Below are 22706 nucleotides of genomic sequence, written 5' to 3'. Positions count from 1 at the left end.
GGTGGGATGTTAGCAAGAAAGGAAACAGAATTCTTGAGAGCCTGCCAGGGTAGAAGGCTGCACCCTTCTATCCTTGTGTTTTGAACTGGCCAGGGACCTCAGTCTTGGGACACTCCCAGACCAAAAGAAAGGATCTGCCCCTATGGTTGCTTCTCACTTAGCCTCAGTCGTACCTCTTAAATCCGTTCTTAATCCTGGTCCCTCTCCTGCTCAAAAACCTCCCATGGCTCCATATTGTCCACAGGATAAAGTCCATACTTGGGCTCTGAGAGACCCTGCTATAAGCATGGAGGCCCTATGCTCAGCCAAAGAGGCAGTCAGGTTCTTGGTTTCAGGGAAAACATCCCGCCTAACCCACCCAGTTTAGGCCCCTTCCCTGAAGCCTCCCAGTCCCCAAGAGCCCCCGCAGGCTGTCAGTGAGGCCCAGGCAGAGGTGACAGCACCGTTTTATTCATGCGAATCTGCAAAAAAAAAAGGTGGATGGGTCAGAGAGTCACTGCAAGCCTACATTCAGCGGCTCCACCCGCAGCCAAAGCCCGCCCTCGGCGCGCATGATCAGTTCCGGCTTCCTGCGGGGCTCCGTGTGGTCTGGCAGGAACCGGAAGTGCAGCAGCATCAACGCCAGGACCACTTTCATCTCTGCCATGGCGAACGCCTGCCCGATGCAGTTCCTGCAGGCGGGAGTGGGGACTGTGACTGCGCCCAAGACCCGCATTTGGGTCCCATCAACCCGGGAACCTGGCCCGGGACCCCCAACCACACCCAGCTCAGCCTGAGAGATAGAGAGAAGGACTAAGCGTGCCTGGGACCCCCCATGTGGGCTTGTATGTCCCGGAGACTGGGCCTGACTCCACCTCCCAGCTCAGACCAGCAGATGGAGAAGGGGATTTTCAGCACTCCGCGGACCCCTCTAGGACCTACTCATCCCCATTCTATGGACGTTTTCCCGTAAACTGTGAAGGAATGGAGGGAAGGAGAGCTGGAACTGGGACCATCTGCAGTGTCCCCCTTTTTTTAACTCCCGCACCCATCATCCCATCCCTGCCTCAGACACAGGGCGCTCTTACCTGGGCCCTGCAGAGAAGGGAATAAAAGCCAGAGGTGACCTCTCCTTGCTGTTCTCTGGGTCAAAGCGGAAGGGGTCATAGACCTGCAGGTGAGACAAAAAAGGTTTGCTCCTGGGATTTCCTATGTCCAGCAGCCTTGGAGAGACAGTTGTGTGTGTGTTGGGGCGAGGTGATGTTGGATTTTCCTCATCAAAACCCTGCCCCCTCCACTAGGAACCTTGGAATTAACAACAACAACAAAAAAGTAGAGGATGGGGGTGGTGGTGGTGAATGGGGAAGGCAGCACCTCAGGATCCGGCCACACAGTTGGGTTGTGATGAACCCCTATAATATTGATGACGCAGATAATGCCTGTGGGAGAGAAAGGGGCAGTCAGGACAAGAACCCGCTGAGGGAACCATCTTCCTACCGGGGAGGGTCCTCCCCCTGAGGCTGTGGGCACCTTTGGGGATGACTCGGCCATCTGGGAGAACAATGTCCTGGGTGCAGCGTCGGGAGATGAAGGGAGCTGGGGGATGTAACCTCAGGCTCTCCTTCAGGCACATGGTCAGGAAGGGCAGCTGGGCCAGGTCGTCCCTAAGGAAACACCCCAGCCCCAATCATTATCAAGGGAGCAAAGACACAACTCTCCACCTTTTCTCCCTATCACAAAATAAACTCCACGGGGATCAAACATTTGAGAATTTTAAAAAGCAGAAAACAATTAGAGAAGCAGAGAATTAGAAAAGTACCAGAGAAAATTCAGCCAAATAGATAAAAATAAATACTCTGAGGAAAACACTCAGAAGCCAGCGGTAAAAAGTTAACAAACTCGCATAAAAATAAATATTGTCTATAGCAAGAAAGCAAACTCAAATGCAAATGAATAACAAACAAAATAGCCAGATCCAATGTTTTGCTCTTATTTAGCATGGTGCTAGAGATACCAGCAAGTGCAATTAGGCAAGGGAAAAAAAGAGAGTCATGCAATTTGAAATGTGGTAGTAAATGTATCATTTTTGCAGATAGTGATTTTATACTTAGAAAACACTAGAGGCCCCACTGGAAAACGTTTATAAACATTTAAGATCCAGCAAAGGAGCTGACTTCTGTTTAATCTTTCTTCTTTTGCAGTGGCTATTTAAAATTTTAATACCATCTACAATTATCTGGCTCAGAATTTGAAAACTATAAAACATAATTCACTCCTATGGCCCAATGCCATTTACTTCTCCCCACACGTTGCCGGGTTATTATTTTTTTAATGTATGCTTTCTGGGCGATTTTAAGCATCTTAAAAAATTATATAGGAGCACACCATCTACTGTAGACACTATTCTGTATCTTTTTTTTTGGGGATGGGGAATGGAGTCTCTGTCGCTCAGGCCGGAGTGCAGTGGCACAATCTTGTCTCACTGCAACCTCCACCTCCCAAGTTCAAGTGATTCTCCTGCCTCAGCCTCCCAAGTAGCTGGGACTACAGGCATTCACCACCACAGCCAGCTAATTTTTTTTTTTTTTTTTTTAGTAGAGATGGGGTTTCCCCATGTTGGCAAGGCTGGTCTTGAACTCCTGATCTCAAGTGATCTGCCCACCTTGGCCTCACAAAGTACTGGGATTACAGGCATGAACCACCATGCCTGGCCTGTATCTTTTCTCATTTAACAGTTTATCACTTTTTCATAGCCCCTGGGACTTATGTCAAAATAAGGTTATCCCTACTCTGGAGCTATGAAATAATTTTCTCATGGTTCCTTCTAGAGCTTTTAGGACTCTTTTAGAAAAAAATGATTAATCTGAACATTATCTTGTCATACGGTGTGAGAACCAGGTTCAGTTGCCTTTTTTCCAGAAGGCTTTCCAGTTGCCCCAAGAGCTTTTACTTAATTATCTATATTTTTTCTCTTGATACACAATGCCATCTTTAGCATATACTATGTTCATTGGGCATAGAATTTATATGCATAAATCATTAGTTTTACCATGTAGAAATAACCATCAAATGAAAAGATAATAGAAGAAAAGATACTAGTCATAATAATATAAAATACCTGGATTAAACTTAAAAAGAAACATGAAATCTCTGTATTTCATTATAAATTTCGCTCAATCCAAATAAAACATACACTTTATCACACAACAAATGTTTGCAAGGGTTGATTTAACAACAACAAAAAAAGCCACTCTGCCAGATATTAAAATCTATTAGAAAGTCAGAGTATTGGGAGGCCGAGGTGGGTGGATCACTTGAGCTCAAGAGTTTGAGACCAGCCTGACCAACGTGGTGAAACCTCATCTCTACCTAAAATACAAGAATTAGCCAGGCGTGGTGGAGGGTGCCTGTAGTCCCAGTTACTTGGGAGGCTGAGGCGGGAGAATAGCTTGAACCAGGGAGGCAGGAGGTTTCAGTAAGCTGAGATCGCACCACTGCACTCCAGCCTGGGCGACAAAGCTAGACTCCATCTCAAAAAAAGAAAAAAGAAAAGAAAAGTCACAGTAATAAAAATAGTCTGGCAATGCCATAAAAACGGATGCATTCAAAAGACTAAAAAGGTCAGAGACGGACATGTGAATAAGTGAAAACTTCCCATCTGCCAAAGGAAGCCCCACAAAACTCTGGGAAATAGATGGGTAGTGTGGTACAAAAGAAAATATGGACAAATGTAACTTCATAAAAATTAACCAAAAGTACCCCCCAAAAAAGTCAAAAGGCAATCTTTTGCAACAAAATACAGAAAAAAATTAATTGTGATACACATTCTTATAAGTAAATAAGAAAAAAGAACCCAAAGAAAAACAGCAGAAAATATCAGATGACCACTCCCATAGAAAGAAAATAAATGGCTTATCAACCTGGGCAAAGAATGTTCTTTCTCACTCTTATTTAAGAAAATGCCCATTAAAAGATGAAATATGAAGTTGGATAAAAATTTTAAATTTAATAATACAATAATACTATTGGCAAAATTGTGGGAAAGCTAGTGCCATCAAACTCCCCTAATATAGAGATGGATTTGCAATCATTATTACAATTGTAGAAGGCAACTGGTCTTTGATTCAACAATTGCACTTTTGGGAATTTGTCCTGCAGTGATGCTTATACATATGAGCAATGCTCACTGTACACACATGCCGATTGCACACGTTTAATTTAGCAAAAGAATGAAACAAGCCAAATATACATGGATGGGGAGATGTTTAGATAAACATCCACACAATGGAATACTATACAGCTACACAAAAGGAGAAAAAAAGGATCACTAGTCCTGTCACACAATGCAGACCAGAAGCTAAATCAGTACAGAAACTCTGGAATGCAAATTGGCCATATCTACAATGATTGGAAATGTTTACACAAGTGTCTTCAAGAAAGGAATGGGCCAAATAAAACATGGAATGCTATTCAGCACTCAGAAAAAATAGCTATCAGACACAGTATTGAGTGGAAAAAAACATGTTCCCAAATGTCCATATATGTAAATACCATAGGACAAAAAATATAAGGAATATAAGAGGAGATCGATGATAGAAAGATATGTAGATAGATGTAAACAGACAGACAGATAGATGACAACTGAGTATCTCAACAGGCCCCCTTGGAGAAAGGGAGGATATTAGGTGGGGTAGCAGGAATGTCAAGAATAACCCTTGTCTATCTGTAATGTCTCATTGAGGGCAAGAAGAAACTATTCTCATCATTGCTTTTGTAATTCAAAACTCATTTTCCATGTGGTGTATATATACAAAATGGAATGCTAGTCAGCCTTAAAACAGAAGAAAATTCTTTCATTTGTGGCAACCTGGAAGAACCTGAAGGACATTATGCTAAGTGAAATGAGCCAGGCACAAAGAGACAAACAGCACGCGACCTTAATTACCTGTGAGATCTGAAATAATTAACACAGAAATCATAGAAACCAAGAAGAGAATGGTGGTTACCAGAGAAGGGAGGAAGAAAGAATGGAAAGACATTGGTCAAAGGGTACAAGTTTCCATTAGGAGGAATAAGTTTTGAGATCTATTAAATGCATGGTGACTACAGTTAATAATAATAAATTTCTCAAAATTGCGAAAAGAGCAAATTTCAAATATTCTCACCACAAAACTGATGAGTATATGAGATGATGGGTATGTTTATTAAATTGACTTAATCATTCCACATTGTATACATGTATCATATCACATTGCACCCCATAAATATATATAATTAAAATTTGTCAATTAAAAATAAAAACAAACTAATTTTCCAAAACTCATATTTTTAGAAAAAGAAAAGAAAAGCTCCCAAAGATATATTGTTAATGTGCAGATCTGTCTCTTCTTTATTTCCTTTTATTTCAATAGCATTTGGGATAAGTGGTTTGGTTACATGGATGATTTCTGTAGTGGTGAATTCTGAGGTTTTAGTGCACCCATCACACATGCAGTGTATACTGTCCCCAATATGTAGTCTTTTCTCCCTTACCCGGTTCCCAACCTTGCTCTCCGAGTCTCCAAAGCTCATTATATCACTCTGTATTTGTGTCCTCACAGCTTAGCTCCCACTTATAGGTGAAAATATATGGTATTTGGTTTTCTATTCTTGAGTTACTTCACTTAGAATAATGGCCTCCAGCTCCATCCAAGTTGTGGCAAAAGACATTATTTCATTCCTTTTTATGACTGAGTAGTATTCCATTGTGTATATATGCCACATTTTCTTTATCCACTCATTGGTCAATGGGCACTTAGGTTGGTTCCATATCTTTACAATTGTGAATTGTGCTACTATAAGCATGCGTGTGCATGTGTCTTTTTCATATAATCACTTTTCTTTTGGGTGGATACCTAGTAGTGAGATTGCTGGATGGAATGATAGATTTACTTTTAGTTCTCTAAGGAGTATCCTTATTGTTTTCCACAGAGGTTATGTTAATTTTCACAGTAGTGTATGAGCATTCACTTTTCACCACATCCACAACATCTATTGTTTTTTGACTTTTTAATTATGGCCATTCTTGTAGAAACAAGGTGGTATCTCATTGTGGTTTTAATTTGCATATCCCTGATGATCAGTGATGTTGAGCATTTTTTCATATGTTTCATGGCTGTTTGTGTATCTTCTTTTGAGAATTATCTGTTCATGCCCTTTGCCCACTTTTTGATGGAACTAATTGTTTGGGTTTTTTTTTCCTTGCTGAGTTGTTTGAATTCCTTGTAGATTCTGGATACTAGCCCTTTGTCAGATGCATAGTTTGCAAATATTTTCCCCCACTCTGTAGATTGTCTGTTAACTCTGCTATTATTATTATTATTATTATTTGGTTGTGCAGAAGCTTTTTAGTTTAATTAAGTTCCACTGATTTATTTTTGGTTTTGTTGCATTTGCTTTTGTGGTCTTGGTCACGAATTCTTTGCCTAGGCCAATGTCCAAAAGAGTTTTTCCAAGGTTATCTTATAGAATTGTTATGGTTTCTGTCTTAGATTTAAGCCTTTGATTTTTGTACAGGGTGAGAGATGGGGATGCGGTTTCATTTTTCTACATGTGGTTGTCCAGTTTTCCCAGCACCATTTATTGAATAGGGTGTCTTTCCCCAATTTATGTTTTTGTATGCTTTGTCAAAGATCAGTTGGCTGTAAGTATTTGGCTTTATTTCTGGGTCCTCCTTTCTGTTCCATTCATCTAAACGCCTACTTTTATACTAGTACCATGCTGTTTTGGTAATTGTAGCCTTGTAATGTAATTTGAAGTCCGGTAATGTGATGCCTCCAAATTTTTTCTTTTTGCTTGGTATTGTTTTGACTACACAGGCTCTGTTTTGGTTCCATATGAATTTTAGAATTGCTTTTCCCAGTTCTGTGAAAAACGATGAAGGTATTTTCATAGGCATTGCATTAAATCTGTAGATTGCTTTGCACTATGATCATTTTCACAATATTGAATCTTCCAATCCATGAACATGGGATGTGTTTTCATTGGTTTGTGTCATCTGTGGTTTTGTCCAGCACTGTTTTGTAGTTCTCCTTGTAGACAGCTTTAACCTCCTTGGTTAAGTATATTCCTAGGTATTTTTTTTTTTGCAACTGTTTTTTTGTTTGTTTGTTTGTTTTGCCCTGTGAGAGTCAGAGGGCGGTTCTCAGGTCACTGGGGTAATGTTCCAGAGGTGAGTATAACTGCCTCTGCCTCACAGAAGAGTTTGACAAGGGAGTGGAGAGTAGCAGGTGGCAGTAAGCCTCATCTAGCTCCCGTGCAGTTGGCACGAGGTGGGTCTCACACCTGCAGTGTTCCACTCATAGCACTGGATTTAGATCCAGGCAGTCTGTGCACAGAACTCAGCCCTGCCCCAGGCCTAAGCTTTTCCCACAGAAATAGCAATGCTTTCAGGCCATGCCCTTTTTTGTCCCTGTCCAAGGCCAGGCACCCAGCTTCTGAACTCCTGTCTGCAGCACACTTCCTGCTTGCCTCCCGGGTTCTGGTCAAGGAAGTTCATCCCCACTCGAGGTTATATCAAGAAATTCATTTGGGCATTTCATTCAACCTGTGACCTCGCCTGAGCTAGTTGTCTGACTTCCCTAAGGTCCCCTGTGAGATACAATAAGGAATCTCCAGTCCAAGCTGGAGATTGTGAATGCCTGCAAGGGACTTCCTGCTGCTGCTTCTACTTTTATATTTCTTACCACTCCCTAAATCAGTTCAAGCCCTGGATAGAGTTAAGGCCTTCTCCTGTGGTCTGGATTTTCAGATTCCCCAGTGAAGATGTGTACCCTGGAGGCAGTCTCTCCCCCTCTCACACTCTGGGGATTCACAGTTTTTCACCTGTCTCACAGAGTAGGATGCAGCCTGTAGCTTCTTTTGAAGGGTCTGTGGATTCTTCCGGTTTTCCTGTTAAGTCCCTGTGTTGTTTCTTGGGAAAAGAAAGCTTACACTGTGAATCTCTACACACTATTCTGTCCTTCCACATGGGAGAGGCACACTGACATTGCCTCCAACCCACCATCTTGGGAAAAAATACTGTGTCTATTTTATACACTCTTATTTGTATAGAAGAAGTCTGTGTTCATATAAAGTGGGCATCAGGATAGCCATTTTCTGGAGGGACACACACAAAACCATTGATGATAGAAACTACTAGGGTAAGAGTTAAGAAGGAAGCTCTTTTTTTTTTTTTTTTTTTTTTGAGACAGAGTCTTGCTCTGTTGCCCAGGCTGGAGTGCAATGGCGCAATCTCAGCTCACTGCAAGCTCCGCCTCCTGGGTTCACGCCATTCTCCTGCCTCAGCCTCCCGAGTAGCTGGGACTACAGGCACCTGCCACCACGCCCGGCTAATTTTTTGTATTTTTAGTAGAGACGGGGTTTCACCTTGTTAACCAGGATGGTCTTGATCTCCTGACCTCGTGATCCACCCGCCTCGGCCTCCCAAAGTGCTGGGATTACAGGCGTGAGGAAAGCTCATTTTTATAAGTGCTTTAGACACCTTTTTTGTTTACAAAGTGCACAATATTACTTGATATCTTGGTTTTTAAAAGCATAAAAAGTGTTGCCACCTTTTAGGACTGCTGTGCTGAGCAAAGGCTTGGACGGGAGGACACGGCCTCCAAAACACATGTCTAGTCCATTGCCTCCTCTCCATCCCCAGCCCCTGGCCTGGCTCAAGTCCCAGAATGTCTTCACTGGGACTTCATTCTACAGCTGGTCCTCTCTCCACAGTAGCTCTGAAAAGATCTTTCTGGTGCCCAGATATGACCTGTTCCTCTCCTGCTCAACCACTTGTTATAGCTCCCCATTGCCTTTGGGTTAAAGTGGAAGCCATTACCATTTTCCCATATCTTCCACAGCCAGACTGCTTTCACTTCCATAGTTATTATCTCATCACAACTCAGTTCCTTTCTCTCTCATTCTCTCTCTGTCTCCTTCTCTCTTCCCTCCTCTCTTTATCTTGCTCTCCCTCACTTTTCCTCCCTCTTACTTCTTCCTCACTTTATAACCATCTCCTTCCCCGACACACAAACCTCTCTTTCACTCTTCTCCCTCTCTCCTGCTCCCTCTTTTTGCATTTTTGCCCAGGCTCCCTTTTTGACCTAGGGCACTACTGCATCCAAACACCCACTGATCACCATTCAGGGTTTCAGTTGAAGCACTTTATTATTTTGGTTTTTTACTTTTTTAGAAGTGGGTTCTTTCTATATTGTCCAGGTTGATCTTAAACCTGACCTCAAGTGATTCTCCCACTTCAGCCTCCTTGGTACTTGGTATCACAAGTGACAGCCACTAGATCTGGCTTAAAACACTTTCTATAACACTTTCTGTACTCCCAGCCATGCTTCTCCTGCTCTCAACTCCATCCTTGCCCATGTGGACTGGGAATGTCTTGCGGTGGGACTGTTCCTACTAGGCTGGGAGTACCTGGAAAACACATCCGTAGGCAGGGTTCTTTCCAGGTCTCCAGAGCACAGAAAGGTGCTGGGAACAGAACTGGCAATGGAAAGGCATGTAGAAGAGTTTGCTGAATGAAGACTGAATGGATGAACAATGCAGGTGTTCTAGACAAAAGATAGATGACTTTTACCCCCAGGTCTCCCTTAGGACTCCCTGGACTGGACTGGAGGGTAGGAATTAGGGAACAGAAGAGCAAACATTCAGGAAGTAAAGATGTTTGAAAAAAATGATAATTCAGAGAAAACAAGAAAGGAGTGAAGGGAAAATTCATTGACTGAACATGTCTAGGTGTCATCATCTGCCTTCATATATTGTCCCTAGTTCTCTCAGCAGGCTAGGACTCTCTGTCCCAAAAGTCTGAAAACTTTCCCCTGCTAGCCAAGCTGGATACCAAGTTCTGCCTCTGTGCTCTGCTCCTAGTACTACTAAGCAATAATGGAAGAATTGACAAAAACAACTTCCCCTCCCTACCTGAGCAAACATTCAAGAAGTGAGGATGTTCGAAAAAACTGATATTTCTGGGAGAACAGAGAGAGAGTGGAGGAGAAGTTCATTTGCTGAACATGTGCAAAGTAGCATTATCTGTCCTCACATATTGTCACCAATTCTCTTAGCAGCCCGGGTCTTTTGGTCCTAAAGGCCTGCAACCTTTCCCCTGACAGTCAGGTTTGGTATCAAGCCCTGCCTGTGGTCCTCTGCTTTTATACCCACTAAGCAATAGTGGAAGGATCAACAAAACAACTCCACCCCTCCTCACTTGGGGAGCAGAACAAATGATGGGCTCAGGAACAGGCCAGAAGAACCTGCACTCACCATTCAATCTCTTTAGGATCGCGGTCCTTCAGAAGCTCTTGCACCTCCTGTCGGCAGCGCTCCTGGTATTCTGGGTGCCTCGCAAGGTTGTATAGGACCCAGGAGAGACCACTGGCCGTGGTGTCATGGCCTGAGGAGCAGCCAGGTAAGCTTGGCTTCGGCACCAGAGGGTGGACAGTGCCCAGATATTGAGGCCCTCAGGAGGATGGAGGGAGGGGGAAGTTGGGCAGAATGGAGTGATCCAGGGTCCACCCACCCAGATCCTGAGATGGAGGGACCTCTGTCCCCACTGTAGTCCCACACTGGGACCCTCACCTCCAAACATGAAGGTGTCAGCCTCTGCTCTTATATCCTCATCTGACAACGCCTTCCCATCTTCATCCTGAAGAGAAAGCAAGACACACAAACACACACACACACACATAGACACACACACACACACACACACACACAAATTATACTATCTCTGAGACTCCGGAGTCTACCCTGAGATAATCTCTGAATCTCTGATCTTCCAGAAACTCAGATGCACTCTGCACGTCTAGATCTCTCTTGTTCACCATCACCAGAGCCCCAACTCCAAGGGCTTTCCCCAGATCCTTTGCCTCCTCTTTGGACCCTGGTGGCAGGAATCAATGGTTCTCAAATATTTTCATTTTTCTGCATAATACAGACTTTCAGAGAAAAAGATACTGGCAACCTGGGGTACAGGATATTTGAATGGCAGTTTGCCTTGGAGGTTAGAAATTATGTATTGCTCCAAAAATATTTGCTCACATTCTAGAGTGGTAAACTGAGAGAATCTTATCTTTCCAGAAGATATTTGGGTTATAAAACTATAGAAATTGCCATCTTACAGGAGAGGAGTAGTTTATACTCCAGAACAAAGCGTTCTCTCTCTCTCTCTGTCTCTAACTTTCACCCTGTAATAAAGAAGGAGCATATGAGCTAGCTGTCCTATATAAGCTATAAGACTCATAACGTGGGGGCCCCTCTCCTATGGTGCAAATTCTTGTGCATATACAGTTAAAAACATTGTGTTGCCCTAGGAATGGGGAGCCAGCACTACCATCCTACTCCACCTGCTGTTATTGTTGTAAATAATTAATGGGCTGCTGTGATTCAGGGGTTTGGTGCATCTTTTATCATAGATACAGACATAGACAAAGACATAGACATATAGATACACATAAAAATGTGAAAGACTGACACACTAACTTGTAAGTTGAATAAAATCTCATGCTCTTCACAGTTTCAGAATTAGCAGTGCCCTGTGGGCTGCATGCAATAAAGTCATCTCTAAAACCTATCTGTGACCTTCCCTTTCTCAAGCATCTTCCATGGCTCCCGGTGCCCTTTGGATCAAAACCAATTTATTTCACCTGACATTTGACATGAAGCTCTATTCTCTCACCTAAATTCATATCGTAGAGAAACCTACCTTGCTCAGCAGAAGCACATCAATGAAATCCAAAGTCTTGGACTTGGCTTTGTCCTTGAGAAAATCATCAATACCCTGAGTGGGGAGGGTGCGACGCCGCTCCCGGATGACGGCATCTGTGAAGTCGTGCACCAGGCGGCAGGCCCTGTGGAAGCGCCGCCCGTCGTGAGAGAGGTAATATAGAAAGTCCATGTGCTGGAGGATATGCTGGCTTCTTTTCTCTACAAGGGCACTGAGCTCCAAGATGGTGGCAATATATTCACTGGGCCTCCTGCAGGGCAGGGACAGAAAGGGAGGCAACAATGTAACATATGCAAAGTCCCATGAACACCTCCCACCAGCAGCCAGGGGCTACCTCCCATCAGGAAACTGAGTATCTAGAAATAGATGGTCCTAGAGATACATGGTGGGTATCAGTCATGAGACTGACTCTCTAGACTGTCTTCTCTCCCTGCATCCTATCTCTGAGAGAGCTGCCTCCATGCACCTAGGCACCTAGAGTATAGTTTGGACACCATGTTTCTCTCCTCTGTCTCCCATCCAGTATGCAGTACTGATCATTTTCCTTACCAAAACTGTCCACACAACTCAGACTTCATCCTCTTCCAGTTCAGCCCTGCTCCAGCCCCCAGCATAACCAACTCTCTCTCTCTTTCTCTCTCTCTCTCTGTCTCTCTCTCTCTCTCCCCCTCTCTCTTTCACCCTGTAAGAAAGAAGGAGCAGCCGGGCACAGTGGCTCATGCCTCTAATCCCAACACTTTCTGAGGCCAAAGAGGGCAGATCACCTGAGGTCAGGAATTCGAGACCAGCCTGGACAACATGGCGAACCCCGTCTCTACTAAAAATACAGAAATTAGCTGGGCGTGATGGCGGGCTATCAGTTTCCCACACAGCTCAGCTCTTACCACATCCATCATCAGCTGAAACTACAAAAGCTCTCTGGAAATCTCTTGATAAACTTCATACCACTTTTCCTGATTTTCAGTGCCCTTAATATCTAGCCCCTACTTCCACAACCTCATTTCTACCGTCTCTTGCACATGCTTGGCTCATCCTAACCTTCTTGCTTTTACACACATATTTCTACCTACCTGGAAAGACAGCACTTTCTCCTCTTCCTCAACCTTCAAAGCACAGCTATGATACAAATCCTCCCAAAAGGTACTTCTGGTTACTTTGCTCATTCCTCCCTCCCCAACTTACTCCCTTTGATCCGTGGATTCACATCCCAGGCCCTGGGAAGGAACTCACTCCTGACAATGGCTGTCAAAGCTGAAGATGCATTTCTGCAGACTGTCCAAGGTCATGAGGCTGATGTGCTCAAACATGTCCAGATGACTGCTGCCCTCTGAGGCCAGGTGCTGCCACTTGTCCTGGCCAGAGAAGGGAAGACGGCTAGAGCTGGGCCCTGCCTCCTTTGTGCCCCTTCCCAGTCCAAAAAATCAGGATGGACTCCCGACAACCAGCCTCCTGGTTCTCTGCCCTAGGAACCTATTGCCAGCAAGGACCAGACTTGGATGCGAGCAGAAACTGTTAGTATTAGGAGACAAAGACCCATGGCTTGGAGTCAAGAGACCAGCATTCAAGTCTCAGCTCTGTCTTCTATGCTCTGTGTGCCCTTGGTCAACCTATTGCCCTCCTCTAGGTCTCACCTGTCAAATATTCAATAACGGTCAAGGTGATCTGCTTTGGGGCCAGATAAACCAGGACAGAATCTCTCCTCCACCACTCCTAGCCCACTTCCTGGCTGGTTGAACTCTGTCCAGCTCCCTAATCCCTCTGGCCCTCAGTTCATCATCTGCAATAGGACAAAAATAGCCATAACCTCACAGGGTTATTAAAATTGAATTAGACAACTTATATCCTGGCACTGGGACATGACATTTTCTCAGGCATATGATGAGTAAATGTTTGCTTTATTCATCTCCATTGTAATAAATTCATTTCAAAAATATCCCTGTGTTGGAAGAGGCACTTCTTCAACAGCCCTGAGCATCCTTGCTGGGTATGCCACCAATACAAGACCGTGATGTTCTTACCTGAGCCATTTCTCAGAGTTGTGTTTGCAGATAACAACCTGGAGCGATAAGGCAATGACTCCCCCTGGACCAATATCAGGCTTGTTTCTGCCACTATTAAAGTAGATTCCCTAAGCCTAATGCCCATTGTCTGTCATGCAATGTACTGCATGAGCAGGCTAATGTAGAGGCCCACCAGTGTGACCCCCATGGAATTTAGGTTGACTCAGAAAAAGGATACAAACCAACAAGAAGTACATATTGCTTATTGTGCCATGAGTAATCAACTACCCTTTGTCTCTGACCCAGGAGTCTGTTAGAATGCATGAGACAGTAACAAGCTAACTTATCAGCTTGCATATTTAAAAAAGCATCCTAGACACTTCACAAAATCCTGACCCCTAATTCTTCACTTCTCCCTGTATTCATACCCTTTCCACAGAAATTTTTTAGCAACTCCCATTAAGAGATTAATTCTATTTTACACCCCTTTGAGTCTGTACTGGACTTTTGACTTTCGACTTTCTTTGGCCAATACAATGTGGTGAAATGATGATGTAATAACTCTAATAGACTCAAACCTGGTTGAACTTTGAAGCATTGAAGAGACAATGTCCACAGACATTGCAGCCTCCTCTCAGCTTCTCGGAACCCAGTCTCTGCCATGTGAACAACAGCGTGCCTTCTGGAGGCAGAGAATCACATGGGAGAAAGTCCGGGTGTCACAACTGGGGCCATCCCAGATCAGTCTGAAGGTACTGAAGCCCCAAACATGTGAATGAACTGAGCCAGGATCAGCAAAGCTGCCCACCTGACCCACAGCTGCTCATGTGCCAAGAGTGATCCCTTCCACATCCAGAAGAACTGGCCAGCTGTCTCACAGACTCGTTAGCAATCGTAAACCCTTATTGCTCTAAGCCAGTGAGTTCTGAAGTGGTTTGTAATCAGCAATGACTACTACGCAATCTTCATTTTTACTCTCTTGAGTTTACAGGGATTCTGTGAGAAAAACACAGAAACTAACACCTTCTGAGAACCTACTGTGTGCCAAGTAAATGCTCTTTTAAGTAGGGATTATCATCCCCATTTTGCAGATGAGAAAACCAAGGCTCAGAGAGGAAGAGCAATGGCCCAGTGCCACCCAGAAGAGCCAAAATTCCAGACCAGATGTGTCCATGGTCCCTCCACCCCAAGACTCCAGCTGGGACCCAGAGTTCAAGGGACTCACAAGCATGATATTTGCACTCTTGTTGAAGATCGTTATATAGGACTTCAGGATGTTGAAATGGAAGGCGGGCGTCAGCATCCGACGGTGGCGGCTCCACTTGTCACCGCCACTCAGCAGTATCCCTTCTCCTAGCAGGGCAGCCAAGGACAGTGGGCAAGAGCAGCACTTCCCCCACCCTCCCTGCAAGGTTGTCCCCAACCCCTTTCACCTGCAGGTACTCACCCAGCCAGGGCTTCAGGAACCTGATGGAGAGATCATCCTTGGGCGCAATGGCAGCTGGCATGAATGAGGACCATCAGGGGCCATGCAGAGGGCAAGAGAGGAACTTCAGGTGTAGGGGGAGGCTCCCTACCAGCACTTTCCCTACTCCATGCCCAGCATAGCAGGAAGGGGGCCAAGGGCAAAGGACGAAGGGAGGATAGAGGAAGAAGGACCAGCCCAGGCTGCAACAGCACAGTAAAGCTATGACACAACCTAACAGGTCATAGCACACCCCAGCATGCCTTGATATGGCTCCTATATATCCCAACATGTTCTGCAACAACCGAGCACAGCTCCACACTCTACAAAATACCTTTAAAAGACCTCGAACACCCTGTCTGCCACAGCACTCTGTCATCTCCTGACATGGACCTGAGATAGTCTGACATGACCTCTGTGTACCTCACAGACAGGCCCCAGATAGGGTTTAAATATGATTTCTTAAATGTCCCGGACATGTCCCAGGTGTAACCAAGAGTTTTCTTCAAGCGTGATTGGAATGGATTCTGAAACCTGGCTCAGGAAGACTAAAATAATAACTCTGACAATTCCAAAGAGACCCTAGCTCCCAGACCTTGGACAAGCTACAAACATGGCCAAGAGATGACAAGGAGGAGAAAAGACAATTTCAAATCACATGTCAGAGAAGAACCGGAAAGTCTCTGACATGCCCCAAGTGTCCTCGGCCACAGATGAGCCACACACATGATGACTTCTCCATATGATCCCAGGTTAAACAGAAAAGATATAACCAGGTATAATATTGAAACTATAGGCTATTTATGAGACCCCTGGGGGAAAGGTGAGCTTTCTGACAAGAACTGAGCTGCTAGGACCCATTGTTGGCATCATAAGAGAAAGGCTGCCTTAAAAGAAAAAGTGATGCAGAGAAATGGTGAAATTAAGAAAAGGAGACAGATTCCTGATAGTGTTCATTGACACCTGGATTCAGCCATGCCTGAAGACCACCCTCCCTGAACTTTACACTCCTTTGATTCTCTTTATTTGCCTAGAGCACACGAAGTTGAGTTTCCATCACTCACAATTGAAAGAGACCTCAGCAGCCAGAGAGCTGGTGACCTGCACAGAGTCACTAAGGATTTTGGGGTCAGAGCCATAGTTTTTGTGGGATGCTGCCACTTCCCTAGCTCAGCCTGGTGTGTCCAAGGACTAGAAGAGCAGAGAGCAAGGGGAGATCAAGCAGCTAGTGTGGGTTCTCCTATCGGAGAATCCTGAAGCCTGTAGGAGGAGAGCAGGAAACTCAGGATGGATGAGTGATAGGATGAGGTAGAAGGAACTGACCCATCATAGGTGGATGTCACATAAATAGCAGCCCAGATTCTCCACCAGCCACAAATCCTCCTGCCGCTCTGGACTGAGGGATGGGCAAGGCTGGTGCCAGGACTGGCCGGGCCCCCAAATACCAATGATGCCAACTGCATCATCCTGCCCCACACTTAAAAAATCCTACTTATTCATCCAGACTCAGCTCCAACAACTCTTCCTCCAGGAAACCTTCCAGCCTGCCCCAGCAGACACTCAGTTCTCTGTGTTGTCCCACCCATCTCTCTATTGCCCGTTTCTGACCCCATGAAGCTGGAAATGTCTCTGTCTAGACCCGTGTCCTCAAGCATGGGGGTTCCTTCAAGAAAGGGCCCTGAATTGAGGCCTCTTGGGGCCCCAGTGGTGCCCAGAACACCAAGGCAGGGAGCAGATGGCAATGGAGGGAGAAGACATTGAGATGGAAGTCTCAATGAGGGGCACGAGTACTCAAGGAGGGACCTGGGTACGGCAGAGACCACACAGAAGCTTGGCCTGGCACCCACCACCACAAGCTCTGCATGGGTACCTGAGGCATTGGTGATAGACCGGATGGTGTCAGGGTGGCATAAAACGATGAAGGGGATGATGGGACCCAGCCATATCGTAAAGCCCTGGGAATAGGTGGCCGACATCTGGGTCGAGTTCTTCAAGCCCTCCTCTGTAGGAGTGATCTGAAAGCAAGTCAAGGGCCGTCACCTCCTATAATGGTTAATTCTAGGTGTCCACTAGACTGGGCTAAGGGATGTCCAGATAGCCAGTCAAACATTATTGCTGTGTGTGTCTGTGAGGGTGTTTGAGAAGAGATTAGCACTTGAAGGTAAACAGGATGGAAACAGTAGGTGTAGAGGAATGAGTGAGTGAGGAGAGGAATGAGTGAATGAGCAGAGGAATGAGTGAGTGAGGAGAGGAAGGAATGAGTGAGGAGAGGAATGAGTGCATGGGTAGAGGAAAGAGTGAGTGAGGAGAGGAATGAGTGAGTGAGGAGAGGAATGAGTGAGTGAGGACAGGAATGAGTGAGTGAGGACAGGAATGAGTGAGTGAGGAGAGGAATAAGTGAGTGGGTATTGGAATGAGTGAGTGAGGAGAGGAATGAGTGAGCCGTCTCCCTTGGTTCTCTGGGTTCCCAGACCCCAGCCACCATCAATACACAGCTCCCTGAACCCCTACTGGAAGTCCCACCCCTCTGGAAGTACATCCACCCTGAGACGCCAGACCCCATCGAATCCATTGAGGGCATGAACAGGACAAAAGGCAGAGGAAAGGAAGAACTTGCTCTCTCTTCTGCAGCTGGAACATCCGTCTTCTCCTGCCCTCAGAACTCCAGGGACTCAGGCCTTTCTGGACTCAGGCTGAATTTACACCACCAGTGTCCCTGGTTTTTGGCTTGCAGATGGTATATCATGGGACTTCTTGGCTTCCATCATCACATTATCCAATTCCCATAATAAATTCTTATCTCTCTGTCTCTTTTTGTCTCCATACATACATGCATTAGAGGTAAGAAGAAACACCCTATCGGTTTCTAAGGAGATTCCGTTTCTAGGGAGAACCCTGACTAATGCACCTCCCTAGAAGGAGCCACAGCAAGTCCCCCTGCAGCCACCGGATGTGGTGCAGCCTCTGCAGTGAACAGCGTGTCTGGATTCTCAACAGCTGCAGGGGGTTTCTGCTGACTTCTGCTCCTTCTCTCTTGGGGCTGTCCCCAAGATCCAAGGGTAAATACCAAAGCAGAGAGAGAAGACAAGCTGTCTGCTGAAGAGGATGTGTTTTCTCATCCTGGATTGATTTCAATCTGGGGATTGCTATATGGGAAGGTCCCCATGGAAGGAGGTTTGTGGGCAGCAGTGTGGCCTCAGGACATATCCCTAGGGCTGGTTCCCACATCCTTTTGTGTCCTGGTTGGTCTACATGGGCACTGGTTCCTCCCACAGACAAAGGGTCTGCATGCTGAGGGCCCTCCATTCTCAGCAGCCCCCAGGGGAGCAGAGGTGACTCTAATGTCCATCAGGATGGCAGCTCCCACCTAGGAGAGCCTCCCTTACGCCAGGCTCTGTGCTAGTGCCTCCTGTGCACCTCTGGACATGCCGATCAATCCTGCCTTTTGTAAGTGAGCAGACAGAGGCCACATCCCCCAAAGGGGAGGGCTGGTCCAAGTTGGAGGGCAAGGTTTGGGAGTGTCAAAGATGGCTTCTGAAAGGGGAAGGGAGTGGCCAAATTATATCCAGGTTGGGCTACAGGGCTCATTGGGACATCTTAGTGGGGAAGAGCACATTGCCCCTGGAAGGGGAGGGTGTGGGAGACTGCCTGCACTTCTCTTCTGGTCCAGCTGTGTCCCTCCATGGGGAAGGAAGACAGAGCTAATTCCTTTGGGAAAGCAGCAGCCCAGAGATGGGCAGATACAAGCAAATGGGCCAGGCAGGGAGCAGCCTCTCTATAGTGGGCTCAGGAGGCTTCAAGTCCAGCAGTGGAGAAGGTGGAATGCCAGGAGAGCCCTGCTCTGTGCACCCCACAACTATACAGGAGCCTCTGGGAGGGGCACTATGGTAGGGATGACAGGCAGGAAAAGGATCCAAGCAGGCTGAGGTGGGAGGACAGGGAGGTGAGAAAGGTTTGGCATGGAACTGCAGAGGAATGAATGAATGAGGAAAGGAATGAGTCGGTGGGTAGAGGAATCAGTGAATGAGGAGAGGAATGAGTGAGTGAGGAGAGGAATGAGTGAGTGAGCAGAGGAATGAGTGAGTGGGGAGAGCAAAAAGTGAGTGGACAGAGGAATAAGTGAATGGGTAGAGGAACGAATGAGTGGATAGAGCAATTAGTGAGTGGGTAGAGGAATGAGTGAGTGAGGAGAGGAATGAGCGAGTGAGGAGAGGAATGAGTGAGTGAGCAGAGGAATGAGTGAGTGGGGAGAAGAAAAAGTGAGTGGATAGAGGAATAAGTGAATGGGTAGAGGAATGAGTGAGTGGATAGAGGAATAAGTGAATGGGTAGAGGAATGAGTGAGTGGATAGAGGAATGAGTGAGTGGGCAGAGGAATGAGTGAGTGAATAGGGGAATGAGTGAGTGAGGAGAGGAATAAGTGAGCAGAGGAATGAGCGAGTGAGCAGACGAATAAGAGTGAGGAGAGGAATGAGTGAGTGAGGAGAGGAATGAGTGAGTGAGGAGAGGAATGAGTGAGTGAGGAGAGGAATGAGTGAGTGGATAGAGGAATGAGTGAATGGATAGAGGAATGAGTGAGGAGAGGAATGAGTGAGTGAGCAGAGGAATGAGTGAGTGGGTAGATAAGTGAGTGAGGAGAGGAATGAGTGAGTGAGCAGAGGAATGAGTGAGTGAGCAGAGGAATGAGTGAGTGAGCAGAGGAATGAGTGAGTGGGTAGAGAAGTGAGTGAGGAGAGGAATGAGTGAGTGAGCAGAGGAATGAGTGAGTGAGCAGAGGAATGAGTGAGCCATCTCCCTTGCTTCTCTGGGGTCACAGACCCCAGCCACCATCAATACCCAGCTCACTGAGCCCCATTCCTGCTCCTCTGGAAGTCCATCCACCCTGAGACCTCAGACACATTTTGCGGTCACACTCACCAGGCCCAGGTGACCCCAAAACCAGTTCCGTTTTGGGGGCTGTGGGAAACACTGGAGCCGACGGCAGTTGTTATAGAAGGCATAGGTCCAAGCCAGGACACGGGCGAGTAGCCAGGAGCCCACAACCAGCAGCAGGAGTAGCCATGGGGACGTTGCCACCGGTCTGAGGCCCAGCCAGGGCAGGCTCAGCAGCGACATCCTGCAGGGCAGACGGGATGGAGGGTGAGGTCCTGAGGCCCAGGGAAGAGCTCCGGGGACAGTGGATAGGGGCAAAGTCAGGAACTGCTGGAGGCATGGCAGGGAGGGCTCAGGGGTGAGTAAACAAGAGCTGAGATCTAAAGTCCAGAAAGTCCCAACCAAAACCAACAACCAAGTGGCCTCCAGTGGCCTGGTAACCACACAGAAAGGGAAAGAGATGGGCCTATTAGAGTCCAGAAGGGCCCAGCCTGAATCCTTGGGAGTTTGCTAGGAGTCCAGTTACCAGGAAACCCCCAGTTTCCCATGCCAGCATCTTGGAGCCACCCCAGCCTTAGGCAGTCCCCTCTTCATCCCAGGCCAGGACCTTCCAGCCCTGCCACCCCCAGCCTGGTACCTTCTGTCGGGAGCAGCTTGTCCTACACAACCTCCTCTCCTCTTCTGCTGGGAGGTCTTTGGCCCTGGCCCCTGATCTAGGGAAGGCCGTAGGAGGCAGGGCTGGGCTGGGCTGGGCTGAGGCAGCCAATCCCCACAGCCTGGGTGTGTCTTCCGTGCCTCGGCAGCCAGCCAAAACCTGGGGTTGGGCCAGCTGGGTGCAGCTCAGGGTGCCCCAGCACGAGCACTGAATTCTCAGGTCTCAGTACCTTCTTGGCAGTTTGCAGGGGAAGTTGGGGGGTGGTTAGAGGGGACTCTGAGCCCCAAGTTTACCTCCACCCTGCCCTTCCAAGACAAGGGTGTTCAGTTGAAAGCATATACTTATGACAGTTCACAGCCAGCTGAGCTGGGCCAGGCCAACCCTTGTCCCAGATCATCTGGGCTCCTCTCCAAACATGGGCGGGGAGGATGTCAGGTGCCACATCTTGGTGCAGACTTAGGAGATTCAGAGACAGAAGCCTCTCATCTCTGGCTTCACAGCCTGGCAAGAGTTCAAGTCCTGCCTCCTGGCAGCCCAGGCCCTGAGTTGAGACCTGACTGCTTGAAGCAGGAAGAAAGAATCCAGCCCCAACCCCGCTGAGGATTACCTTCGTCAGATATCCCAGCTGGAGGAGCAAACCTAGAAGCTGGGCTCAGCTTAGGAGGACAGAGCGGAGGCACAGGGGATGAGGCTGAGAGGGGCCTTGAGCTGACGGGCTCCAGGCAGGGGAGGGCAGAACGAGGGGATCCCAAGTGGAGTTCTTGTTCTGCCCTGTCCTTTCTCTGACTGTGGGCAGTGTGGCCATCCTGGGCTCAGGCTTCCCATCTGGGAAATGGGATGTCAGATGAGGCCTTAGAGGGCAATGGAGGAAGGCTCCTAAGAAGAGGGAGCTCCAAAAAGAGGGACTGAAGGGAAGGGGATGACAACTAGCACTTGAGCTGCTGTGTGCCTGTCTCTACTCTGTGCAAAAGACTGTATGGAAAGCACTACTGTGTGCACCTAGTGTGTGCCAGTCTCACTATATAAAGTGCACCTACTGTGTATCAGGTACTCTACATAAATTCTGTCTACTATGTGCCAGGTACGCCACATAAAGCTCGCCTACTGTGTGCAGCATGCTCTACATAATCTAAGCTTACTTTATGCAGAGTACTTCATATAAAGCGTGCCTACTCTGTGCCATGTGCTGTATATAAAGCATACCTACTGTGTGTCAGGTGCTCCACATTGAGCATGTCTGCTATGTACCTGGTGACCCACAGAAAGCGCACCTACTCTGCATCAAGTAATCTACATAAATCTTGTCTACTGTGTGCTGGCTATTCTACATATAGTGCACCTACTGTGTGCCAGGTGCTCCACATAAAGATTGTCTACTGTATGCTGGGTGCCTTCACAAAACCTGTATCTTGAGTCCCTGGCCCTTTATATAAATCATGCTTGCTGTGTGCCAGGTGCTCTAAATAAAGCACACCTACTGTGTGCCAGATGTTCCACATAAAATGCTTCTCCTGTGTGTTAGTTCCCCTATATAAAGTAAAACTACTCGGTGCAACATACTTGACATAAAGCACACATACCATGTGCCAGGTACACTACATAAAGTGTGCCTTACTGTGTGCCAGATATGCTACATAAAGAGCACCTACTGTGTGCCAGGTATGCCGCATAAAGTGTACCTACTATGTGCTAGGTACTCCACATAAAGTACACCCACTGTGTGCCAGGTGCTCTACATAAGGTGCATCTACTATGTGCCAGGTGCTCTATATAATGGGCACCTGCTTGTATCAGATGCTCCCCTGCATCACAATGCCCAAAGCTGTCCCATCACCCTCCCAACAGCTCCCTAGGCCAGAGCCCTGGGCATTGTTGGAGAGACCCGAGTGATGGCATCCAGAGGAGGGAAGGTGTCCATTTAACACAAAAGCAAACTGAGGCTCGGAGAGGGCAGGCCTCCAGTCCAAGTTGCAGAGCT

At 46.7% G+C, this 22706-nt stretch overlaps 1 protein-coding gene across 1 annotated transcript; it reads right to left on the bottom strand.

The window, feature by feature from the left end:
* Positions 1–428: 428 nt before the first annotated feature.
* Positions 429–20796, bottom strand: LOC129020910 (cytochrome P450 4F12). Its single transcript, XM_054465836.2, has 13 exons — positions 20711–20796; positions 20119–20317; positions 17073–17217; positions 15185–15238; positions 14963–15090; positions 12968–13089; positions 11717–11987; positions 10591–10657; positions 10276–10405; positions 1510–1643; positions 1354–1418; positions 1068–1150; positions 429–671 (listed from the first exon to the last, which is right to left on the bottom strand). The coding sequence occupies exons 2-13, from the start codon at positions 20314–20316 to the stop codon at positions 494–496; spliced, it is 1575 nt and encodes a 524-aa protein (XP_054321811.2). The 5' UTR covers position 20317; positions 20711–20796; the 3' UTR covers positions 429–493.
* Positions 20797–22706: the final 1910 nt, after the last annotated feature.

The sequence above is a fragment of the Pongo pygmaeus genome, chromosome 20, assembly GCF_028885625.2.
Source record: "Pongo pygmaeus isolate AG05252 chromosome 20, NHGRI_mPonPyg2-v2.0_pri, whole genome shotgun sequence".
NCBI lineage: Eukaryota > Metazoa > Chordata > Mammalia > Primates > Hominidae > Pongo > Pongo pygmaeus.
This window is presented reverse-complemented; position numbering and strand designations above follow the sequence as displayed.

What these genes read in the sequence shown, in the direction of transcription:
- LOC129020910 (XM_054465836.2), bottom strand. Translation starts at nt 20,316, where the DNA reads ATGTCGCTGCTGAGCCTGCCCTGGCTGGGCCTCAGACCGGTGGCAACG. An exon ending in TGACACCTTCATGTTTGGAG is followed by an intron (nt 10,406 to 10,590) that starts GTGAGGGTCCCA and finishes GCTGCTCCTCAG; the next exon opens with GCCATGACACCACGGCCAGT. An exon ending in CTGTGTGGCCGGATCCTGAG is followed by an intron (nt 1,151 to 1,353) that starts GTGCTGCCTTCC and finishes TCTCACCTGCAG; the next exon opens with GTCTATGACCCCTTCCGCTT.